The sequence below is a fragment of the Trichoderma atroviride genome, chromosome 3 (assembly GCF_020647795.1).
Source record: "Trichoderma atroviride chromosome 3, complete sequence".
NCBI lineage: Eukaryota > Fungi > Ascomycota > Sordariomycetes > Hypocreales > Hypocreaceae > Trichoderma > Trichoderma atroviride.
The window spans coordinates 4,229,492-4,252,836 of record NC_089402.1 but is presented as its reverse complement, the minus strand read 5'-3'; the positions used below and the strand labels follow the sequence as shown (position 1 = coordinate 4,252,836).

Below are 23,345 nucleotides of genomic sequence, written 5' to 3'. Positions count from 1 at the left end.
GGGGTCAAATGTCCCCCAAAAAACTAAGTGCGGATGTGCAGTAGCTGCGCGATAGTAGCTTTGGCGTCGAAGTATGTAACTGTAGCATCGTATATCGCAGCGTCCCGTGTTATTGATGCCAGTACAGTGGCTCACTCCGCGGCAGCCCTCGGCAGCGCAACTGGCCATTTCCACCGGAAGCCAATGTGTGAGACTCCAGCGGCCCCGGTTGCGTGTTTGCTGCGGCGGGGAACACGAAATGGAGCTAGGCCGCATACTGAAGCTGCGCAGTTGGTGCGTCCGTGTGCTTGATAGAGAAAGCTAGAGCTCGAGCTGGGGCCCTTGGACGAGCTCGCCTCCTGGTCTCGCCTCCCACCCTGGTCAATGGCCGAGTCTTGGCTTTTCTGGAGAGATTCCGTGCCGGGGCCCCGTTGCCGCCGCTGATAAAAGTGCTTTTCCTCCTCGGACGCCTCCTTCGATCCTCTCCTTTCTCTCGCCGCCGCTGCCATCTCTGTCGTTAACGAGTCCTTTGCTGAGCTCCTTCGCTGCTTGCCTTCGTTTGCCGTCTCTCGCTTTTGCAATTGCAATCCCTGGTGCAGCTGCCGTTTATATAATTGTGAGTTGCACAGAATCGCCCTTGTCGGGTGGCTCCTTGTCACCTTTGCATCTCGTCGACCTTGACTTTTGTCGTCTTACTCGCTTTACTCTTCTCTCTGCTATCCACCGACGCAATTCTTTCTTAAAATCGCATCACTAACATCGACTCGTTGCTAGAGCTTACAGTATCACTCATCTCTTCAACGCGAACGTCTCGATCCGTTATCGTCACTTGTATCATCAGCCACCATGGTATCCTTCAGATCAGTTTTTCTGGCAGCCACGACGGCCTTTGCCGCCGTGGCCCAGGCCCAGGAATCAATCGATCCCGACAGCGTGCCCATCGCCACGAGAAGTGAGATCATTGCCAGCAGATAAAATGCAGCCAGTTGATGCTAATAATGGAGCAGCATCGTGGTGTAGCTACGAAACCTCATCGTGCCCGCTTATCTGTTCACAAATTACGACCAAGAAGACTCTTGTGAACACGTGTGATCCCGTATGTGTATCCAGCTATGCTCCCATGGTATAACATGACTAACAGCCAAGTAGGACACTTTACAATATGGCTGTCTATGTGGAAATAACCAGCAGCCTAACATCACTGAATTCTCCTTGACACTGCCGTACTTCATTTGCCAGGAATTTGTTGTGCAGTGCAGAAATGCCTGTGGAACCGACAGCACATGCGCGACTAACTGCGCCGTCGACCACCCTTGCGGTGCCACTGATCCCAAGCGATACAATACGACTTCATCTGCCTCTTCCTCTATTCCTGACGCTACCCCTTCCGCTTCCACCACGGGCGCCGATACCATCTTTACCAACGTGCCTGGCACTACCAGTAGCGGCAAGGGAGGCAAGTCGATGGCAGCTCCCGCTGTTGAAATTCCAAGAGTGTATGGACTGGCGGCTCTGTTTGGAAGCATGTTTGTCGGCTTTGCCATGCTGTAATGTGTATATTCATGAGAAGGGAACAATGCGATCGAGCAAGTAATAGATTGCTCTTGTGGGATCGCGCATAATATCTGCTTGGTTTGCTTGTTTATTGGAGCGTGCGTCTGAACATTTGAATAGCGTTATGCGTACTGGGGGAAAGTTTGTCATGGGAATTACTTAATACTACTACCGAATGCACGTTTTGATACGACAAATTTGAGATTACTTCAACGTTCACCAAGCTTGCCAATCTTTTTTCTTTCTTTCTTTCTCTTTTTGTGCTTTTGTTCTTCTCTTGTTCTCTTGTTCTTTTCTTTTTGACCCACTTTGGATTATCTTCGTGGCAAGCTGGTCAGCCTTTCGCTTAGCGACAAAGAAGAAGAGAGCTTGAATTCTGGAGCCTTGGCTGGGAAGTCGCATTTAGCCTATCAAAATGGATCAGCGAAAAAAAATGTCTCCTTATCCGGCGTTTATCACACATGACGCTTCAGAGCTCACGCGACCTTCTATAGGTGGCCGCCATCGGCGCCAGCAAAAGGTTTGATCCAGAGCTGGGTTCATATGTGTTTTGTCCCTTTGAGGCCAATCACAAACCTACTTTCCCAGCCCGTAATCATGCACATGATGATCGTGCATATGGCAGCTGCAAGGAGAAGGCCCTCTTAGTACTTAATCTACCAGCGCTGCGATTCAGTGTGCCAACGTCACGCTAATGCCGATACATGATGGAAAACGTGCAGTAACATTTGAACTCTCAATAACTCTGCTAGATGCGGTGCCCCAGCAGGTACCTATACTAAGCTAAGATGTAGACGTACAAGGAGATTTGCCAACAGGACCAGTAAACGGTCGTTTGCTGCTTGGCGCCTCAACGAATTCGGGCTTTCACGTGCTGGTGACGGTCGTTTTAGATTACCAGAGCGGGGACCGCGTCAATGATCCTCCACTAGACCGTGGGTGCTCGGGGCCATAGAAGCTCTTTGGCGCTCTTGGAGCCCTTTTGGGGGCTGTAGCGGTTCCAGCTCAGGGGATTTAGAGGCCCACGGGCAGATTTTCCGAGGCGCTTTTACCGGGGTCAGGACCACAAATCGCAGGTTTTCATGCACGCCTCCCAACGAAACCACACTCTTGGTCACTTGGCCGACCAAAAACTCTGTCTGAAGTTTGCGCAGCCTCCAGACGCACGGGAGCAAGGAGTAACCTACTAGTTCTGCCGCAGAAACAAACCTAGAGCAGCGGAAAGCTCCCCTGTGTGTCTTTTTTAAAAAGATCCTCCTGCCTCCCAACATCCGAGCCCCCCGGCTCCCCCCCTCTACGATGTCTACAGTCAACACGCTGCCATTGCATCAAGGTGATATTACCTCAACGCGAGGTGGTAGCAGCATGGCCCCAAACACAAGTAAGTAAAGATTTTGATATGTCTTGCACTCGAGAGTACATATGACGACTTATTCTCTGAATGACGGCTGGTGGCTGGCCGTTTCCGGCGCTATCGACAATTGACGGCCGGGAGGAATCGTTCCTTTTTTTGGTGGAGGTGGCAGCTAACCATGTTGGCGGAACAGAACAGGCCGTGGCAGAGTGCATCTCGGACGATGCCCTGATCCATTTGAAGTCGTACAAATACTCGAGCGTCGATAAATCACCAGTGTCGAAATACATACTTGGTCCTTGGGTACGGCTCACCGATTATTCTTCCCCCCCATAACCGCATGACGTTGCCGTTCGCCCCCTACATGTCCATGCCCCTCCGCACGATCGACACCAGCCAAAAAAAAACGGAATAAGGAGTTTGATGCAAATGGTAGCTAACAATCAACGCTTTACAGTGGAATGCCTTTGTCGAAGTATTACCGCTATGGATTGCGCCGAATATGGTCACCCTTCTGGGATTCTTCTTTATTCTTTTCAACGTCGCCTTAGTGGTCATCTATATGCCTGATCTAGTGGGACCAGTACGTCACCAACATTCGACCGTGCCTGTGCGCAACTACAGGTTGCTTTGCTAACTGGGAGAAATCGTGCAGGGACCGTCATGGCTGTACTTTAGTTTTGCGTTTGGTCTTTTCATGTACCAGACGATGGATAACGTCGACGGAAAGCAGGCGAGAAGGACCGGCACTTCGAGCGGTTTGGGCGAGCTCTTCGACCATGGCATCGATTCGCTCAACTGCACTCTCGCGAGTTTACTCGAGACGGCCGCTATGGGACTGGGTACCTCGCCCTCTGGTGTCTTCACAGCTCTTATCCCGTGTCTTCCCATGTTCTTTTCAACGTGGGAGACTTACCACACGCATACGCTCTACCTTGGCGTCATCAACGGCCCAACGGAAGGCCTCCTCATTGCCTGCGGCATCATGATCATCTCCGGAATTTACGGACCCGACGTTTTCACGAAGCCACTCGCACATATCTGGGGCGATCACTTGGAGGGAGTGGCCCATCTCATCGGAGACGTCTCCTTCCGGGATATCTGGGTTGGCATGATCATCTTCCTGCTGGTCACCACTCACATCCCCTTTTGCGTCTTGAACGTAGCCCGTGCGCGCCAGGCGAAGAACCTCCCCGTTCTTCCCGTATTCTTCGAGTGGATTCCAATGGCCGTCTTCACCGTCTGCACTGGCGCCTGGGTCTTTTCTCCTTACAGCTCCCTCATGAACGACAACCACCTCGTTCTCTTTTGTTGCACAATGTCCCTCGTTTTTGGACGACTGACCACCAAAATCATCCTTGCACACTTGACTCGTCAACCATTCCCGTACTGGACTGTCATGTTGACCCCGCTGGTTGGAGGTGCCGTTCTCGGAAACCTTCCTCGAATTGGCTTCCCTCAGATTAGCCCTCAACTGGAGTTATTCTACATGTGGGGATACTTCGTCTTCGCAGTGGTGGTCTATTTCCGCTGGGCCTACCTGGTGATCACCAGCATCTGCGACTTCTTGGGCATCAACGCTCTCACCATTCCAAAGGAGAAGCAGCTGGCCAACAAGCTGGCCGCCAGAGCCGCCACCAAGCTGCACTGAAAGACGATTATCATTGACTTTTGCCTTTTGAAATTATAGGCTCTTTCTTCTTTTCTTTCCTCATTTTCTGTTTTCTATACTTTTCAATTCTTATTCCCTAAACACAGATGATGCCCTTATGAAACCAAGTTAGAGATGTTGATGCAGGATAGGATTTCAACACCCAGCAAGCAATATAAAAAACGGACGATTGGACGAGATTTCAACCACCTAGAAGATATGGTTTGGGGCAACTATAAAGAAACACAACGAAGAAGGGGAAGTGCAGCTTTTATATGAGCGACCTGATACTATGGCACGCATGGCAGACCGGCGTTGGATTGATGCTTTTGCGCTTCTATTATGAAACATGGTCCGGCCTTTGATGACTCTGGGCCACAAGGATGAATGATTTGTACTATTTTTCCCCCGTCATTTTTTCTCTTTCTATTCCTATTAATATCGGGACTCTATAGATTCAACCTCATGCTTAACAGTCAGTATTATGTCTAATAATATTTGAGAAATCTACGCAAGGCTCTCGAGAGGCATTGTTGGAGGTTCGCTTGGAATGCATTTGAATGACTTGAAACATAGAAACAGCAATATCACTGCCTGAATAGAAGAGAATTCAAGACTCTCCAAGCCACTTGGGGACTAAATGGCGCCCAATGCAGTGTCTGCCAGGAACAGGAACAGGGTCCTAAGGGACTCCGCAAAATGCGGTTTAGCGGGGTTGGCTCCCGTAGCGCCGCAAGTGGCCACGACGCCCACTCTAGCTGATGCTAAGATAACGCCCAGAGCCTTGGTAGATAACAGATGAACTATAACGATGCTGCGGCGCTACGCAGTGACAACTTAATCTTAAACACAATCTTTGCCCGGCATTGCCTGTTCTTTTTTCCTTTCTCTTTTTGTTTTTAGTTTCTTTTCTACCGGGGGAGAGAGAGTGCCGTAGACCGCAACCTCGAACATGCCTTTCAACGTCTTGCGGGCATCTCTCGCGGTGCCGCTCGTTGGCCTCTTCGGCGCAGCGCTCGGCATCGGAACTCTGACGGACGACGACTTGCGAAACTTGCCATCTCCCGGTAACGATTTCGACATTCATAACGGGAAGCTTCTGGCTCCCATTCTCATACCGCGAGTGCCGGGCACCGAAGGGCAAATCAAGACACAGCGACACTTTGTCGACTTCTTCAAGAGCAGCCTGCCGGAATGGGAAATGCTCTGGCAGAACTCGACCTCCAAGACGCCGGCGACTGGCAAGAACGACATTCCCTTTTCGAATCTGATTTTTCGTCGCGACCCGCCTGGTTCTCGCGAGGGCGAGGTCGGAAGGCTGACGCTGGTGGCGCATTACGACAGCAAGATGGAACCCAAGGATTTCATTGGGGCGACGGACAGCGCGGCGCCGTGTGCGATGCTGCTGCATATTGCGAGGAGCATTGAGGGGGCGCTCAAGTCGAAATGGAGCAGTGCGGCGGGGGCGAATGATGGGCTGGACGACGATTTCGAGACGGACGTTGGGGTGCAGATTATTTTGCTGGATGGCGAGGAAGCCTTTGTGCGCTGGACGCAGACGGACTCTTTGTATGGCGCAAGGTACGGACTATCATATTTCTCTCTTTTTTTTTTTTTTCAAATATCGCTTTATCTTCTATCGATACTGACACTTTGTTTTTCTCAGATCGTTGGCCCAAGCTTGGGAATCCGAGTTCCATCCTACAATGTCCACTTACAGGACCCCCCTACACTCCATCAGCCTCTTCGTCCTTTTGGATCTCCTTGGGTCGCCCAATCCCCGTGTGCCATCCTACTTTCCAACCACCCACTGGGCGTATAAGAACATGGCATCGCTAGAGAAGCGCATGCGCGATCTAGGTCTTCTCGAGTCCAAGCCCGCCCATCCCTTTCTCCCAGATGGAAATAAGAAATCCAGCGAATTCGGCTATGGGGGCATTGAGGATGATCACATCCCATTTCTGAGACGAGGCGTTGAGATTCTTCATCTGATTCCCACGCCGTTCCCCGACGTATGGCATACGATGCAGGATGATGGCGAGCATCTTGATATGCCGAGCGTCAATGACTGGACTAAGCTTGTCCTGGCATTCACGGCGGAGTGGATGGATTTATCTGGGCATTTCTCGAAAGAGCTGCCGAAGAGTAAGACGAGTGAGACGACGATTGAACCGAGTAAGAGGACTGAGTTATGACTGCATGGGGGGGGGAAGATTATGATGATTTTTAGAAAACTGATCGTTGGTCACTGAGCGTTCATGTTATGTTGGCGGACCATGGCTAGATTGCAAGAATATTGCGGCCGGCATTGAATTGAATATTATTTTGCATATACTGATAAACTTGATCAAAAGATGCAATGACATTCATTCTCGCATGTATCTGTCTAGTTATACTTTCACCAGCTTTCTAGATGTCTCGTCTTGCGTCCCAGAGACATGACAGTGCATATTCATACAGTACATCATGTCGCATACACCGTGTGTTCAATGTGGCCACTAGCCAATCACAGCGCCCCACCTTGCGCCTCTACGGCACTACAACCACGTAACCTTTAGCACCAAAAGCTGTCTAAGCTGTCATCTTGGAGCAGCGTCTTTCCTCGTCCACCAACCGTCGTCTGCCACCATGCGTTTCTCTGTAGCCTCTGCAGTTTTGGCGCTCGCCTCCGTTGCTTCTGCTGCTTCCTCGTGGACGTTTACCGAAGGCACTGTCAAGGTGGCCTCAAAGAGCGGCAACGATGCGGTAGAGAAGTGAGCTTTCCCCCGGCTGCCAAGAAAGAGCTTCCCTTGGTCACTCGACCAAGTCTGATAACCTTTACCTTGTTCTTTAATGAGATATTTGAGCCGCCATTGCTAACAATTGGGATTGATTGCAGGTTTGACGGCGCTGCTCGTGTTCGAAACACGCTCACCTTGGGCCACCAAGACAAGCTCAAGGTTACCGTCGTCACGAAGGATGGCTCCAAATCGAAGCGACCGCACCAGGCTTTCCTCGTTGTCAAGGAGTCAATAACTGGCCTGGAGGCACCTTTCCCCTTGACCGTAAAGGACTCTGGAAAGGGATCTGTTGAGATTGTATGCTGGGACTCCGTACGAGAAACAATTGGCGAACAAGAACTAATACCAAACGCAGTCACAAAAAGATCTCCCCAGTCAACTGCTTCTCTCCGACAGCCCTCTCTCCGCTAGCCTCATCATTGCATCTTTTGGCTCCTCCCAGGGCTCGGTCACTCCTGTTTTCGACTTCAACGTCAAGCGGGACCCTGCTGCCACTGTCGAAGTCTCCGAGAAGCCGCTGCGATATGGCAAGCTTGCTGAGATTCACCACATCTTCCGAGCCGACCCCAAGAACCCTCCCGTAATCATCTCGCTTGTATTTTCACTTGCTGTTTTGGCTACCGTGCCAGCACTGTTCATTGGCGTACGTTGAAAGACATCACCTGGGTGAAAAAAAAGAATATATATATGCTAACTTGCGATAGTGGTTTGCTATTGGTGGAAACTTTACTCATGCGCAGAAGGCTTTGGGAAATGCCCCCATCTCGCACGCCGTGTTCTTTGGCTCAATCATTGCGATGGAGGGCGTCTTCTTTCTCTACTACACACAGTGGAACCTGTTCCAGGCTCTCCCCGCGATGGGCGTGGTTGGCGTCACTGCCTTCTTGAGTGGAAACAAGGCCTTGGGAGAGGTCCAGCGCCGACGCCTGGCTGGCGAGAGGTGAAGGTGATGAAGAATAAATTGGTTGGCTGACATTGGGATGGGAGGTTAGGTATTCTCTCGGTTCAGAAGCAACTGGGCTCTATCTACAAAGTAGTAGGATGGTGGGCTGAAAAGAGCCATTGGCATAGAGCGGAACGTGAATCGCTGCAATTGATGATATAAATGATGAGGAGATTAAGATGGCCTCGTCAAGATGATTAAAATTATATACATTTAAGCATAGATGACTTATTATCACGAGCGAACGAGGCAGATGAAGTCGTGCCTGTTCACCCAGTGAGGCTCAGCGCCAAGGACGCTACGTTGTCAACCATGTTATGATGATGTCAGCAGCTTTGACTGCCAACCTCAACCAGCAATACGACCTCGGCGCGCGTTCACCATTAACACCCACTCTCTCTCTGAGACGGAAGATTTCAACATCTTTCAAGGCTTTTTTTAAATTTCAGATCTTTTTTTGCATAGATTTGCCCTGAGAAGCAGATTATCTACAAAGCGCCATATTTGCCACGCAGTGCCGATCTGGAAGCTGCCGGCCAGCCTAAAACCAAAGAGCTAGCTGGCTTGTGATTCTTGATTCAAAGATTATTCTTCAGGTAACTTGAGCGCTTTGAATAAGTATCAAACATGTAAGTATTCCCTTATAGAAATGAATGATCCATCCCAGAGGGCTGCCAGAAGGACCAGTGTAACAGGTCGTTTCTTTCGCCGTGAAACTTCACCCGGCACATGTGTCTCGTTGCGTGCGCCTCATGTCTCGCATCGCTACTTTCTTCTTTTCTTCTTACCAGCCTTTGTTCATTTTTGTCGCGGTTGGAAACTAAATGCTGAACCTATTGCTTCGCAGGGCGTTTACTCCACCATCTGCCGAGGAGACACTCAAGCACCCGGCCTATCCCTCGACGATATGGGCTCTGGAACCGCACCAGAAGGGCAAGTGTGAGGTCGGAAAGGGGCGGCCTGGAGGTCCTCTCAAGATTGCTTATGAGATTCATGGAGAGGGGCCGACTCGAGTTGCGGTATGATTTCACATGATTCATTACACGTCTTATTCTCAGGCTTCAACGTTACCGTACTGTTGCTTGTTTGTTTGTTTTGCTGATAACATTATGGATTTTCATAGCTCATCATGGGCTTGGCCGGTGTGAAAACCTCATGGCAGCGACAAACCAAATACTTTGGGCACGACCACGGAGACGAGTATTCCGTTCTCATCTTCGACAACCGCGGCATAGGCGACAGCGATAAGCCCCTATCCCGCTACACCACAGGCGCCATGGCCGTCGACTTCATCGAACTGCTCGACTTCATCGGCTGGAGGGAGGAGCGCTCGGTCCACCTCGTCGGCGTCTCCCTCGGCGGCATGATTGCCCAGGAGGTCGCCTACACCATCCCCGGGACGCTGCGTTCGCTGAGCCTGATTAGCACCACGGCCCAGTACGAGAGCGGGCCGGCCAAGTCCTGGACCGACGCATTATGGCAGCGCCTGGGGTTTGTCATTCCCAAGTCGGAGGAGCAGGGCCTGATTGATACGAGCCGGCAGCTCTTTAGCGAGGAATGGCTCGCTGCGCCGGACGATGCCGCGTCGCTGCCTTCGCCCAAGACGACGCCGCGGTGTGGCCCCGCGCCGGGCTCGCCCGACGGGGAGTATCGCACCTTTGATAGCAATTTCCAGCGGTTCCAGGCGCAGGAGCTGTTCAAGAGGCGGCAGACCGGGTGGTTCACGCGGCAGGGCTTCTTGTGCCAGCTCATTGCCGCGGCAGGGCATAGGAAGTCGCCGGGCCAGCTCAAGGAGATTGCGGGTGATGTTGGTAGGGAGCGCATCTTCATCATGCACGGGACGGCTGATAAGATGATTACGGTGGCGAATGGCGAGAAGCTGATCAAGCATATGCAGCCTGGCGTGGGAATGATTGTCGACGACGTTGGCCATGCGGCTGGCATGGATAGGCCTGATTGGTTCAACGGCCTTTTGGAAGAGCGATTTATTGCGTGTAATAAGCTGATGGAGACGTACACATATACAACATGAAGAAGTGAAATCTATACAGAAGAGGGCGGGTATATGTTTATAGCAACGTTTTTATTTTGGATTATTTGAATGCGTCAGAGCTGGCCACTAGGTATCTCTTTCTCTTTTCTAGAAACACAAATGCTTTCTTCCAGCGGACATTCCACATTAGAAAAGAAAAAAAAAGACAGAATAAGATGCTCTATCTATATACGTCAAACGTTAATTCTCTAAGGCAAGACTAGTCCAACACCACTCAGATTATTATCATCTAGCTGGTTTCTCTTGTCAACGCCTCCGGCTATGGGGTTAGCCCTGTAGTTGAAGAGGTAATAGTGCAATTGGCCGTCGCCCGCGCCAAACTTTTGCTGCTCCAGGAAGAGGCCGTTGTCCATGAGAGACAGGGCGTTGAAGACGTCAAACTTGGCGAGCTTGGCGAGGATGAGGGCATCGTGGACGAGGTCATTGAGGCGGGCCTTGAGGGCGGACTTGTCAAAGGGCTCCTTGAAGGCCACGTCGGTGGCGTAGTAGAATAGGTAGGCGACACGGATGATGTCATGCTTGGGGTTGTTGATGGCAGATGACTCGATGCAGTAGAAGGAGAAGAAGTCGGTAATGTTCTTGTTGTCATCCTGAGGAGCACATGTTAGTAGGGTTGATTACAAAGATTTGTAGAAGAAAGAAAAAAGCAAAGATAGATTCTTCATACCTCGACGACATAAGACCAAATGTACTGATCCTGGCCAGGCTGAGGAGTAGGGGTGAACCAGTGAGTTGCCTCCTCCTTTGACATCTCAGGGGCAATGTCGAATCGAGACATGTACTTGTCCATCAGCTTGAGAACGGCGTCGATATCCGTGGTCTTCATCTCACGCAGGCCCTTTGTGTTGGTGCGATCCGGGACCGCATACTTGCGGATCTGGTATTGGGGCTTGCTTCCATGCGGCAGGTGCACAAAGCTGCACTCGTACAGCTTCTGCCAGTCGAGCGAGCGGTGGTAGTAGCGGCATGTGCTGACGGGCTTGGGGAGGACGATGCCGGCGGTGTACAGGCCCTGCCAGATCTCGTGCAGGTTGCTGATGCGGGTGATCTCCTTGATGAGGACGGGGGGCGAGGCGCTTGCCGCGGAGCTTCTTGTGGACGCAGAGGAAGTTAACCTCGGAGGCGGTGATGGTCTTGTTGCGGAGTCGTACGCGCACAGGGATGGCGGAGATGAAGGCGACGAGCTTGCGGGACTGAGTGGCGCGGACACCGACGTGGTAGTGCTTGGCCCAGCCAGGAGGCATCATGGCCCTGTTTTCCGTAAAAATTCATGATTAGCAACGACATGGCTCTCAGGTTAGTAGAGAGAGAATATGATGCTAGCTCACCATTTCAGAATGCCAGGTCCGTAGTTGAATCGGAACATGGCTTCATCATCCTCGACGTAGTGTCCGTTGAGCAGCTCATAGATCTCCTTGATCTCTTCGTCATTATCTAGATCCATTGTCACCCACTCAAACCCATCAACCAGTGCCGCAGGCTCCTTGGAGACGTCGTCGACCGTCTGAATCCTCAGGGGTCCCTCCTCAACCACCTTGTCGTCGTCGCCAAATCTGGGCACCGGCTGCGTCTGCCAGAACTTGTAAGAAGCCATGTCCTTGACGTTCTTGCCGGCCGCCGCAAGGCCCGTCATGATGTCCTGCAGGTTCATCTTCTTGAGCAAGTCCGAGATCTGGTCGGGCGAAGGGTTTGCGCTGCCGGAAGCCTGAGCCAGCTCCCCTGCGAGCGCAGGGTTGAGCGCCAACAGCTCCTGCAGCTGCTGCGGCGTGAGGCCGCCGATGGCTTTTTTCAGATCGGCCTCTGCGTCGTCGGGCTTGCCTGTCAGGGCCTCCTTGAGCTTCTTCTTCTTGGACTTCTTCTTCTTCTTGCTGGCCGAGGCTGAGGCCCCGCCGGCGGCAGAGGCGTCACCAGCAGCTACTTCTTCATCGTCCTCCTCGCCCTCGGATTCGGCCGCGGCCTGCTTGGCCTTGATTTCGGCGTCGACCTCGTTGACGGCCTGGTCGACCGGCTTCGATTCCTCGGCGGGCATTTGTGCGGTGGTGGCCTTTGTTCTCTGTTCCTTGCGGCGTCGCGTGCGTTTGCAGGTTGCAATGCGCTGTGGTGGGGTTCAGGAACCAAATGGCCGTGTGTGGTTGCGACCTGTGGTGGGGTTGGCGATGGAGCTGGAAGGCCATGTGGTTGTTTTGGAATGCCGTTGCTGCCTGGGGCATACTTGGCTGTTTCACTTTTTGCTCGTTTTCTTGATATGGCATGAAACGCAGTCAATTGCTCATTTACGATATTTATTTCACTTTTACGTCCGTAAACATTGGCAGCCGATATCTGCCTATGATTCACCTGTGTATCTGGCTGTTCAGAGGAAGACCTGGGTACTAATTCGTCTACGAGATGCAGCAAATCACAGACAGCGTGACAGACAGCCAATCACCAACAGGCACTTGAGCGTATTGAGCACTACCGCAATATTCACAGCCCCGAAAACAGCTTCGAAAACATTACCCTCAGCCTTTTTTTTACCTATTGGCTGAAAGGATTTCTGAGATGTCTCAATCAATATAGTTTCCTACCCTAAAGCAAATGAAGATGCAACTGCTTGCTTTAATCCGCTAGGGCTGTTTAGTAAGAAATAGCGCTCATGATCCCAACATCCAATTAGGCGGAGTGCCAGAGTGGTTAATGGGTATGACTAGAAATCATATGGTTTCGGCCTCGCAGGTTCGAATCCTGTCTCCGTCGGAATGTTTCTTTTTGGCGCACATATTATGTGCGAAATTTTTTTTCCTTGCCTCTCTTTGCGACTTTCGCGTATATTCCCATTGTGCTCCGCATCATCGCATCCAACATCCAATAGGCGGAGTGCCAGAGTGGTTAATGGGTATGACTAGAAATCATATGGTTTCGGCCTCGCAGGTTCGAATCCTGTCTCCGTCGGACGTTTCTTTTTTTGCGCTTGTTCATGCTAGAACCTTTTGCTTCTGGACTCAACTTGATCACGGAAGAAGACTGTTTTTTTTCAACCTCTTCTACCTTGAATCAGGCCCTATTCTATTAATCGTACGCTGTGCCTTCGAGATCAAATGATCGTATAATTGCTAAGCTGACTGGCGCAAAGCTCAAAATTTCGTTATGGCCTTATGGTAGATAGTTAGAAGAAGAATGGTATGTTTTAGAGATGGAAAGACTTACCGCCCCAAGGGAACAATTCCTGACGAATGACTATATTATCGCCAGTTGTCCATGTTGTGACGAATGATTTTTCACTGGTCCGAACCGTATTCGACTCTTTCCAAGCGTTGAATTCATCATCATCGAGAATGCCAATCGTCTCGTTCGCGGCGGCGTGGAACAGCTTATTGTCCTCAGTCCACGGAATATCGTTATCATTGTATGCATGCACCAAGCTAATCCTCAGCCTGCCTCTGGTGTGGCGTACAATGTTTGCAAGTCTGTTGGCTGAATGCCATTTGTCAACAATATACCTTTCAAGAAGCCGCTGGAAAGCCGGCCACATCGCGAATGGCCCGAGAGCAGGCACATAGCCTCCGAAGCGATAACCACTCAGCATAGTGGCCAAGTCACTGAATGCCGCGACTAGAACTATGCCTGCAAATTCAACTCCTTGGAGAGCATACCGCTCGGCGACGCCACTAGCAACTGCAGTTCCAAGACTGTGGCCCAGCAAGACGATCCTGCTCGGGGGAATCTTTGCCACGTTGATGGCCCAGTCGACAACGGTGGCAGCATCTAGAATTAGGCCAGTTTCGTTGGGCATGCCCGTGGAATGGCCGAAACCGCGGTAATCAACGGCCAAAACGTGATATGACGAGGTATCAGTCAAGGCATGGTAGCTGTTTGGCCGCTCGTTTTGGGCAATGTGTCCAGCATTCTATAACTGTGAGCCGAGTTTCACAGTTTGGAAGAAGATGGGGCTTTAATGGTTAGCTTACCCCATGAACTGCGTAATTCCAGTTAGTTCGAGTGTTTACTGATTTATTTGGAGAGGAGATGTATTTACAGGATATGATGAGTCTCGCCTCTGGATCGTTCGCCAGCAGGCGGAACGACTCGGTTTGCGTAAAATTATCACAGAGGCCAATCTTTTGAGTTGCTACTGTGGCTTCGTGCTGCAGATAGAGAGGCAGCGGCATAATATGCCAAGCGTAGATTGTCTCTCCATCAGGAGTCTGCAGCTGAAACGGAGTTACCTGGTTTTCTGTTGGGATACACAGCGTGAATGTCAGAGGCGACAGCGGTCTCATAATGACGCATGGGGGGAATACGAACTGGCAAAACCCCAGCCCTCTGGGGCATTGATATCTGACCACCATAGCGAATTGATGGTATGAGCATACAGGAAGCTATGCGCATGTAAGACACGGCTGCAGCTCAAGGAAATGATGCTGCAATAGAACCTACTGTCTTTGGAAGAATGGAACCACGCCTAGCCCTATGAGAGCGACGTAGAAGGCCAGGGGCGCGGCGGCCACCCAAAGAGATGCTCGGAGAATCGGATGCAAGGGAATGCCCATGTTGATAGTACGCAATGGTGCATCCCTTGCGTTTGGGGTCTATGAATGAGACTGGAAGCCTGTAGACGCTTAGGCGAGTGGTTGAAGCAGTTTAGGCGGGTGGGGGATTTCGTAAGCAGAACATCGTCATTGCTCGATACCCCGTTGTCAAAGCACACATCTCTATGTTCTAATCTCAGTGAGAGGACGATGAAAATATACAGTCTATGCCATTGTAGGTCAGAAGTATTATTGAATGCTCTGCCGAAGATGAGCAGCGCCAATTCACGACCTGCTCTCCCAAAGCAGCGCGGCATCCTTCTTGGCGCATCCTCTCTTTGCTGCCATTTCTTGTGCCAACTTGACGCGGCCGTATACGTTTGATCAAGGTGTGGGCGCTATCGCTCTTACAGCCTGGTCATATGCAGGCTTGACACCCTTTCTTTCATGGATGTATTCCCTACTCCCCGTCGGTATTTAGTATTTACAGAGGATGGGAGCATACTGTAGGATCTCATTGATCTGATTGATTCCTTATACATCAGTTTCCGTCCTGAGATGGTACTCTTAGGCTACTCATATCAGTTTGCACGGTAAATCGCTCTCCCATCTCCTTCACCCTTCTCTTTCCGCATTCCCTTGCTTTTTGTCTCGCACGTCCTGGTCCACGCCCGCAGCAGCGATGGAGTCTGGAAGCGATGTTACACGGCTATAAGCATGATATGTCCGCTGTTTGCCGCTCTTTTGAGACATGTAGGCGGCGCACACACGCTAGATTGTATGTGCAAAGTGTCTATGGATGTGCGTGCTAAAATTGGTGCATGCGGACAAGACGTTGGGCACTGGCGGCTGAAGGTTTGAGGCTCAGCAGGATCTACTACCTTTTGGCTGCTCCTAGTGTATGCTGCATGTACTTGCACAGAGAGAGCATCTCATAGATACGGCTCAAAGGAAATGACAGGTTGATTGTTTTTCGTATATATGAATATCATCGAGGCCATGGAATCCGAGTGCCCGCTGTTCCTCAAACAGTCCTTCTGGCCGTTGGGAGAGAAACACTGCTCGTCCGTGTTCCTCGCATGCAGTCGAGCTTTGGAGGCGGCTCCCAAGCCCCGAAGAGCCCTAGCACTCGCGGCAGCGCTTTGTACCTGGTTGGGCTACGGCGTGCATCAAGCACTGTGAACCCGGACGGTGGAGAGGGGACGGTGCGTCAGCCTCCGCCAATCCCATGGCGCTGCCGGCCAGCCCCGTCCCTTTAGCGGACCAATCAGCAGGGGCCGCTGCTGTGCCATCGGGTTCTGCAGCACCGCAGTCCACCCCTAGCAGTGCCAATTAACGGCAGCTTCCAGGATTTGGACCAGCCAGCGCCGACTGCACATCGCCCAGTATTTTATCGCTGCTCGTCACTCTGCATCGTCACAGCCCTCTGCCCTCGCCTGCTATAGTCCTGCCGGTAGCTGGACCTTTGCTCGTCGCCCTTGCTGGACCCTCGCATGGCGCTCCTATGATGCTGACCCGCCGCCAAATCTTCGCCTGTCGCAGTCGTGTAAATCGCCTCGAGACGCGATGGAGAGGAAGCGGAAGCTCCCCGCGAGGACTTCGGCCCGCGTTGAAAACGCCAACAAACGTCGGAATTTGACGCCTCGTCAGGAACGATCCGTCACTCCAGCTCCTCCTCCTCCAGAGCCAGAGCCAGAGCCTGTCGTGGTCAAGGAACCAACGCCGCCGCCGCCGCTGCCGACCTCGATCCAGCCAGGAAAGCCGCTGCCAACCGTAGAGAGTGCGCAGCCCGGCGACCTGTCTGCCAAAGAGTATCAATCCGTTCTAGAAAGGTATGTCGACGGTGATTTGTCAAGTTGTCATTATGCTCGCTTCCTCTGACATTTTCCATCCAGCGGCGTCCTCGCAGAATCTCTCTCTCGGTCTCGATATCGCTGGATCAACGATGGGCTCTTTGAAAAGTTTTGGACCAAGCCTCACAAGCGCAAGGGTGTCGTCAACGAGGACCCGAAAAATCCTCCCAAGGACAGCATGACCAAGGTCGGCTCAGTTACCATTACTATTGAGCCTCATATAGTTGAAGCCACCATGTTCGTCGTCAAGGAAGCCAAGCGTGCTCCCCCGCCTCGACCACCGCAGCAGATTTCGAAACCGCCGCCAGTGACTCAAACGCAGGCTCAATCGCAACCACAGCCGTTGGCCCGACCAGTTCTCCAGTATGGCCCTCCAAATGGCTCTATGCCGCCTCCGCCTGGGCCTGGATCGTCAACACCAAGCCAAACCCCAGTTGCAGCTACTACACCAAAGCCTGCTGCCACCCCGAGTGCTGCTCCAAGTCCTTCTCAACGGCCACTGCCATCTTCGCCGAGCGTTTCAGCGCCTCAGCCTACACCATCACCGCTCACGACTATCAATGTAGCCACGTCGCCATCACCAGGCCCGACGTTTTCTGCGCAACAGCCCGCTGCGCCCCCTCCTGCACCTCCACAGCCTCCTCCGGCAGCTGCACCGCTGCCCCTGGCTCGACCGCCTCAGGCGCCTCAACCGCCCGCGAATCCCGTACCGGCACAGCAGCAGCAAGCCCGCACACCATTGGCAAGGCCGCCTCCGCCTCCGCCGCTAATTATACCGGCCAACAATCCCCGACCACCCAACGCAAAGCCTGTTCCCAACGACCCAGTCATTGCCCTGCTTGCGCAAAAGGCTTCGGGGGATCCTGAGCTGCGTGACCTGATGAAAAGAGTGGCTGTGGGCCAGGCCCGGCAAGGAGAACTCGATCGCTTCCAGAAGATCATTGATCAATTGAATGCCGAGTATCGTCGGAGTGGTGGACAGCAGGGTCCTTCGGCCGACAGGCTGCTTGTGGATGGAAGAACTGTCAAGTACTTTGCAGATGAAGTGCGGACCATTCTTGACATTGTTCTAGCGTCCAACCCTCGTCAGAGGTCAAGCGAGTTGAGACCGCCGCCAAGGAGTGACCCCCTCGTGGTAATGCTCGTAAAGACGGCATTGGAAGAGCCCAAAACTAACGACATGATTCGACGTATCGCGGGAGGTACCCCTGGTTTTACGGATGCGACAGACCTCAAGGAAATTCTTGACCGACTCCACAGAGAAGCAAAGCCTGCGCCGCAGACGCTGTCTACCCCTGTCTCGGCAAAGCAGCAGCCCGGCGATGCGCTCAATGGCCAAGCGAGGACCTCGAATCCCCCAACACCTCAGCAGGCAAATCCCCAAGCGCTACGTTCAAAAGGGCCTCCACCTGCACCGAAACCCGATATTTCTGCCGTGGTGTTTGATTTTGGAAACGGAGATCGCTACCTGTTTCCTAAATTCAGCATCCTGGAGTATCTTCCCACTCCATCCGGCCAGGAGGTGGTTGCGTCCTTCCTCATCGTGCGCAAGGGCAGCATGTCCGAGTATGGAGGAGACCCCGAGCTTGACTACTACCAGCCCGTCACAATCCGCATTTCCACAAGTACTGGCCGCTATCTAGAGAACTTGATGCGTGTAGTGGCGCCTCAAGATGAGGTACGGCGTTATATGGATGATGTGATGGACAACATGACGCGTGCCGAATATGTGCTCCTGGCAATGCAATTACCAAGGGTGTCAAAAGATGAAAAGGCAAACGGCGCGGCCGAAGAGCCCAAGACCCACGGAGCAACGCTCAAGGTTGAGACGGACTCTGATCAGCCTGTGGAGGCGAAACCCTCTGTCCTGTGGGCAAAGACAGCTAACCCTGCCAAACAGCTGGAGTTTTTCAAACCGCACGATCCAGAGGAGGAGAACGAAGCCAAATACAAGCGGCTTATTCAATCAGTGACGGCTAAAGACGCTTAGAGACAGCTTTCATTTTGATGACATAGAGTGTCGGCGACGCTTTGTACGGCTAAATTTTTTTTTTTTTTTTGTTTAATTGTTACTTATATGCTTCAGAGAGATGTGCATTTCATGGAGCGGGACTAAGGGGTTTGGAGTAATGGTATTGGGCAACGGATGAAATGGAATAATTTTGTTAGGACGTCTCAACACACGGCAGCTGTAGGACTCTGTACAGCTGGGGTCTTTGTACTCTTGTTTTTTTCTTTCTCCTTTCAGGTTCATGGGATATTTTTGAATAAATGAGGCGAATTCGGCTCCAAGGCTACGCTAGACGGTCTTTACCTACCATGAGTGATGCATGAAAATGAAATATACGAATAAAAAACAAGACCCATGAAGATCTAAAAAGACCCAAAAAGAGAAAAAGAATTGAAATGCAACAAAAATAGAACCACCTCTGCTGAGGTGTGGCGGATCTCTCCCGCCGGGAATTGAACCCGGGTCTCAAGCGTGACAAGCTTGCATACTGACCACTATACTACGGAAGATGTACCAGGCGTTGGCGCCTGTGTAGCGTGGTTGGTTCTAGTTGCAGAGGGCGGAAGTTATTTTGCTTAAGTTAGTAGGCTCCGCGCAAGGTGGGAGATGCGAGAACGTAGGTATCCTATTCTCGAAAAACTGGGAGAGAATTAATAGGCACCAACCAGGTAAACGAAGCAGGCTGGTAAGCATACATGAGACTAATAATAGTGCTATTGAATTCATTCAATATATTGTACCCATGTTGTTCAAGCCTAGGTATGCTGCTGTTCAACCCTATGCTGTTGTTACATGTGCAGCGTGTGTGGACGGACATTCCTCGCTGACTCAGCAGTTTACGGTGACGTTTACGGTTGACTTCACTTACCGTCAAGGGGCTAGGCAGCCTTGGGTGGGCTGCAGAAACTCAAACCATCATTGATCCATCGTCTCAACAACTCTATTTGCCCAATAACCTTTCACTTAATGTAGCTCTAGCATACTTGTCCTCTCCCTTTTCCAATTGAATATTTGTTGCTGTATTTGTGATACCCTGCGCTGAAACTGAAATAAATGAGCATTTGTTACTTCCTATCACTACTTCGCCATGGGCCAAGCCCCCTCCCAGGATCGCAGGGCTCGAACCCATGAACAACTGACACACGAGCTCGTGAGCCTCACAACGCCCAGCATGACAGATGAGCAAGAGTCGCTAATCTTGCGTGATAGGCATACAGATTCAAGGAAAGGTGCTTTACGTCGATTGAGTATTACTCGCTGAAGGATGTGTTCAAGAACCTGGCGGACCAGCAGGGAGACATTCGGTACCTCAAGGAAGACACCATAGCTCGCTTCTTGGAGATCCCAGACATTCTTGGAGCATCGCCTGTAATTTTCCACATGGTCTCGTATCTTGGTGCTTTTCCCTTCCTGCAAGAGGCGCCGGTGGTGTTGGAGCTTGCGCAGCTGATAATGGTCGTTGTCATCATGACGGAACGGTATAAACGCGTCCTCGCCAAGGGTTCGACAGACAGAACAAAGCTTCTCTTCAAAAGTCTAGCGGTATATGACCGAAAAGTGATGGAAAGCGAGACCAATGAGGAGGGTTCTTCTCCTTCTGACAGCGCCAGGAAGCAGCCCAGTACCCAATCTCAGCCCAAAGGGTTTGCAGTTGATCAGCCTGGCCTAGGCGATGAAGACGAGGACGAAGAGGATGACGATGATTTGGTTCTCACGGCGTTTGAGTTGCTCAATGTCAACGAGGCGATCAAGCGGGGCGACGTCTCTACTATTCACGAAGCGATTATTCCAACGGATAATTTCCGAAAACTGATAATGCTGTTACTACTAGCTGCCCCTTTGGATCCGCAGGAGAGCTTGTCGCAATATTCCACCCGGGTCGCGGATCAAGAGTTGGAGTTGCTCCGAGCCACGGCAGAGTGTGTCCTGGCTGCCTTTGTTAATGTTGAAACCTCCCCAGGTATTAGATATACTCGATTCAAGACAATTATCCCGGCCCTATTTCCCAACCTCTTTTCTGGATTCAATGGACTTTTCGAGCACTTCCTTTTCTCCAAGGACCTCGACTTTTCGAAGCGCAAGGACAATAAGCCCGGCGAGCCACAGCATATTGGCAAGATGGCACAGCCTTTATTACCGACCCCCGGCGACATCCTAAACGAACATACGCTGTCGCAGCTTTCACTATTTCTTCCTGGCTCCTCATTATTTCGAAGAGTAAGATTGCTGTATTCTGGCAATGAGGCTGGGTTTTCCATGGGAAGCCTCGAGTCCAAGATATTCAACTGGAGAGCGCCAACGATCCTTTTGGTGAGCGGAACAAGATTAGAAGATACCCCCGATGGTGGCCAGGAAGCTTCATTTGCTACCTCGCTTCCGCCAAAACGTGTGCCCCACGGCAGCAAATCTGAGCGAGTGACGTTTGGGGCTTATATCAGAGAGCCATGGAAGCACACCCATCGAGAGTGCTTTGGTGATTCTGAAACAGTTCTCTTCCAACTGGAACCTATCCACGATGTCTTTACCGCCAGCACCATCAACACGGACTATGTTACTTTTACAAAGCCTCCCGGAAACCGACCTTGTCTCTCATTTGGATGTCCACATCCCAAACCAACACAATCCCATCGCAAACAAGGTCTGCATGCCTTGGGAGCCGTATCTTTACTATTTGACGAATCCTTTGAGTTTGGAGTGTTCAACCATGACTACAAGTCAAGAGGAGGTGCTTTCCACACCAGCATTGTGAGAAAGTTTGACTTCCAAGATCGGTTCCGCATTGAGAGCTTGGAGGTCTGGGGGTGTGGTGGCGATGACGAGGCCAAGGCGCAAGCAGAGCGATGGGCTTGGGAAGAGCGAGAGGCCGAAGCCCGCCGAAAGATTAACCTAGGAACGGGCGATATCGCTGCGGATAGAGCTTTGCTGGAAATGGCTGGCCTGATAGGGGGAAATCGCAGCGGTGGCTCAATGGGTTAACAATGGCACGACGAAGGTTTCAATCCCATTTTCGTTGCTGAAGGCCTCCTTGAACCCCTCTTTGTTACAACACAGTTATTATTATCATTACCTAGGTATTATTTTGGGTACGTCATAGAAGCAATCGACATTGTATAGATGGCCGAGAATGATACCTGATGCAGCTCGTCATAGCTGTTTCCATAATAATTGGAAATATCCTTGGAGTACGGGGCGGCTTATATCAATGCCCTTGATTCGAACTACCTATCGTACATGCTCATACAATTTTTTTTAACAACAGATTATGTACAGCGCTTTTCAGTCGTTTGGCCACCCATATGGCTGGGTCGGTTTCGTCTTTTTCTGTTTATTTCTTGGACTCATCGTCCTTCTTACCATAGATTTCACTCAGCGCGCCCAGAGAGCTCTTTGGGTTCTCTCTTCTCGACTTCTTTTCCGACGTAGGTTCTGCAACGGCTTCAGCCTTTGCGGCCTCCGCCGCAGCCTTCTCGCCCTTTGACCACAGTCCCATCTTGCCTAGGACTCCGCCGGTGCCTTGCGTCTCCTCTCCACCGGAGGCCGAATCTGACTGGCCCGTCGAGCGACTGGATTGTTTCTTTTGGATCAGGGCCCTCATGGTCTTGTCTTCCTCGTCACGAGCTTCGAGCTCTCGGATCCATTTCTGGCGCTTCTCTTCCGCGTCCCGCTCGTCCTTGAGCTTGCGCAGCTCCTTGGTCTTTTCACGGTCCTTGCTGTAGTACATGCTTCCGGCGACCATGGCGACGACGGTGAAGCCCTGGGCGGCGATACGGGCGCGGAACATTTTGTTTGCCTGTCTGGAATCGCCTTTTCGGAGCGCGCGGTAGGCATTGACGAAGGCGAGGACGGTCAGGCCGATTCCTGTTGTTTCGGTTGGTTAGCTGTTTCGGTTCTGGGCGCAGAAAAGGGAATTGAGTCTCACCAAGAGGCACAAGAGGCTCCTCCTTGAGCTTGCGCTTGACCTTTTGCATGGGCTTCTCATTGTAGGCCTCCCTGTAGCTATGCGTTAGAGCCGCATCATGGATCGCTGGAGCAAGCAATGGGGCAGGACATACTCGTCGTCAAAGGACGAGGGAAACTGCCCGGTGAATTCCGGAGGCCGGTCTGCCATGGTGGTAAATAATATTCGACTAATAATAATGCAAAGGTGAGGGGGGATTCAAGTAAAGAGCTTCTGAAAACCTGCAGAAGCCGTGGATGAGGATTCAGATATAACGTCTTGGAAGCTGAAAGTAGACTTTTGGCCATGACCACACGACTCTAAAAACGCACGATTGGCGGCCCCTCCACTTTCCACTTACATCAGGCGGGATGCCGGAGCGGGCCCCGCCAACAGCTGTATGTAATCAGCTCTGCCGGCTAGAGGGTGCTAGCGGTACGCAAATATGGAGTACTGGCGCCGCGAGCAGCTGCTGGCAAAGATACCTCTGCTGCTTGTAAGCAAGCATGTGCTGCTGTAGCCAAGACGTCGAGACCACCGATTTCTAAGAGGGCGCTTCTTTCTGCTTCTTACACCAAAACTCTACCGAAAACAGCATCTATCTGCGAGGGCTCCAAGCCATAACACGCCAGTCATACGTCAGTAACACGGTGCAACAGTGATTTCAGCAGAGCAACATCGGTAGACCATCGACAGGCCATCGCGCCAACGCCCCAACAAGC

At 51.6% G+C, this 23,345-nt stretch overlaps 11 protein-coding genes and 2 non-coding genes across 13 annotated transcripts; 8 read left to right on the top strand and 5 right to left on the bottom strand.

Moving 5' to 3' along the window:
- Positions 1-238: 238 nt before the first annotated feature.
- Positions 239-1,953, top strand: TrAtP1_006673 (uncharacterized protein; the record flags this gene model as incomplete). Its single annotated transcript, XM_014082483.2, has 5 exons — positions 239-273; positions 331-595; positions 754-931; positions 987-1,075; positions 1,129-1,953. 5 exons carry the CDS (start codon positions 239-241, stop codon positions 1,528-1,530), a joined length of 969 nt encoding a protein of 322 aa, XP_013937958.2. The 3' UTR covers positions 1,531-1,953.
- Positions 1,954-2,472: 519 nt separating this feature from the next.
- Positions 2,473-5,077, top strand: TrAtP1_006672 (uncharacterized protein). Its single transcript, XM_014082484.2, has 4 exons — positions 2,473-2,914; positions 3,081-3,190; positions 3,345-3,470; positions 3,543-5,077. Exons 1-4 carry the CDS (start codon positions 2,833-2,835, stop codon positions 4,536-4,538), a joined length of 1,314 nt encoding a protein of 437 aa, XP_013937959.1. The 5' UTR covers positions 2,473-2,832; the 3' UTR covers positions 4,539-5,077.
- A 268-nt stretch (positions 5,078-5,345) lies between these two features.
- Positions 5,346-6,868, top strand: TrAtP1_006671 (uncharacterized protein). The gene is made up of 2 exons (XM_014082485.2): positions 5,346-6,119; positions 6,205-6,868. The coding sequence occupies exons 1-2, from the start codon at positions 5,491-5,493 to the stop codon at positions 6,731-6,733; spliced, it is 1,158 nt and encodes a 385-aa protein (XP_013937960.1). The 5' UTR covers positions 5,346-5,490; the 3' UTR covers positions 6,734-6,868.
- Positions 6,869-7,090: 222 nt separating this feature from the next.
- Positions 7,091-8,562, top strand: TrAtP1_006670 (uncharacterized protein). Its single transcript, XM_014082486.2, has 4 exons — positions 7,091-7,291; positions 7,417-7,615; positions 7,674-7,961; positions 8,023-8,562. Exons 1-4 carry the CDS (start codon positions 7,167-7,169, stop codon positions 8,260-8,262), a joined length of 852 nt encoding a protein of 283 aa, XP_013937961.2. The 5' UTR covers positions 7,091-7,166; the 3' UTR covers positions 8,263-8,562.
- Positions 8,563-9,085: 523 nt separating this feature from the next.
- TrAtP1_006669 (uncharacterized protein) lies at positions 9,086-10,293 on the top strand (the record flags this gene model as incomplete). Its single annotated transcript, XM_014082487.2, has 2 exons — positions 9,086-9,280; positions 9,385-10,293. The coding sequence occupies 2 exons, from the start codon at positions 9,086-9,088 to the stop codon at positions 10,291-10,293; spliced, it is 1,104 nt and encodes a 367-aa protein (XP_013937962.2).
- Positions 10,294-10,502: 209 nt separating this feature from the next.
- Positions 10,503-11,104, bottom strand: TrAtP1_006668 (uncharacterized protein; the record flags this gene model as incomplete). Its single annotated transcript, XM_066113221.1, has 2 exons — positions 10,503-10,904; positions 10,982-11,104. The coding sequence occupies 2 exons, from the start codon at positions 11,102-11,104 to the stop codon at positions 10,503-10,505; spliced, it is 525 nt and encodes a 174-aa protein (XP_065969307.1).
- Positions 11,105-11,141: 37 nt separating this feature from the next.
- On the bottom strand, positions 11,142-12,343 carry TrAtP1_006667 (uncharacterized protein; the record flags this gene model as incomplete). Its single annotated transcript, XM_014082488.2, has 2 exons — positions 11,142-11,565; positions 11,643-12,343. The coding sequence occupies 2 exons, from the start codon at positions 12,341-12,343 to the stop codon at positions 11,142-11,144; spliced, it is 1,125 nt and encodes a 374-aa protein (XP_013937963.2).
- A 626-nt stretch (positions 12,344-12,969) lies between these two features.
- TrAtP1_006666 lies at positions 12,970-13,050 on the top strand. The gene has a single exon. It is a non-coding gene; the product is annotated as a tRNA-Ser (tRNA).
- Positions 13,051-13,223: 173 nt separating this feature from the next.
- Positions 13,224-14,981, bottom strand: TrAtP1_006664 (uncharacterized protein). Its single transcript, XM_014082489.2, has 6 exons — positions 14,731-14,981; positions 14,599-14,672; positions 14,330-14,527; positions 14,262-14,269; positions 13,501-14,200; positions 13,224-13,445 (listed from the first exon to the last, which is right to left on the bottom strand). The coding sequence occupies exons 1-6, from the start codon at positions 14,841-14,843 to the stop codon at positions 13,363-13,365; spliced, it is 1,176 nt and encodes a 391-aa protein (XP_013937964.2). The 5' UTR covers positions 14,844-14,981; the 3' UTR covers positions 13,224-13,362.
- A 632-nt stretch (positions 14,982-15,613) lies between these two features.
- TrAtP1_006663 (uncharacterized protein) lies at positions 15,614-19,022 on the top strand. Its single transcript, XM_066113220.1, has 2 exons — positions 15,614-16,654; positions 16,718-19,022. Exons 1-2 carry the CDS (start codon positions 16,389-16,391, stop codon positions 18,663-18,665), a joined length of 2,214 nt encoding a protein of 737 aa, XP_065969306.1. The 5' UTR covers positions 15,614-16,388; the 3' UTR covers positions 18,666-19,022.
- Positions 19,023-19,123: 101 nt separating this feature from the next.
- On the bottom strand, positions 19,124-19,195 carry TrAtP1_006662. The gene has a single exon. It is a non-coding gene; the product is annotated as a tRNA-Asp (tRNA).
- A 393-nt stretch (positions 19,196-19,588) lies between these two features.
- On the top strand, positions 19,589-21,855 carry TrAtP1_006661 (uncharacterized protein). Its single transcript, XM_014082491.2, has 2 exons — positions 19,589-19,836; positions 19,896-21,855. Exons 1-2 carry the CDS (start codon positions 19,774-19,776, stop codon positions 21,660-21,662), a joined length of 1,830 nt encoding a protein of 609 aa, XP_013937966.1. The 5' UTR covers positions 19,589-19,773; the 3' UTR covers positions 21,663-21,855.
- TrAtP1_006660 (uncharacterized protein) lies at positions 21,856-22,934 on the bottom strand. Its single transcript, XM_014082492.2, has 3 exons — positions 22,739-22,934; positions 22,606-22,676; positions 21,856-22,544 (listed from the first exon to the last, which is right to left on the bottom strand). Exons 1-3 carry the CDS (start codon positions 22,792-22,794, stop codon positions 22,012-22,014), a joined length of 660 nt encoding a protein of 219 aa, XP_013937967.1. The 5' UTR covers positions 22,795-22,934; the 3' UTR covers positions 21,856-22,011.
- Between the last annotated feature and the right edge of the window lie 411 nt (positions 22,935-23,345).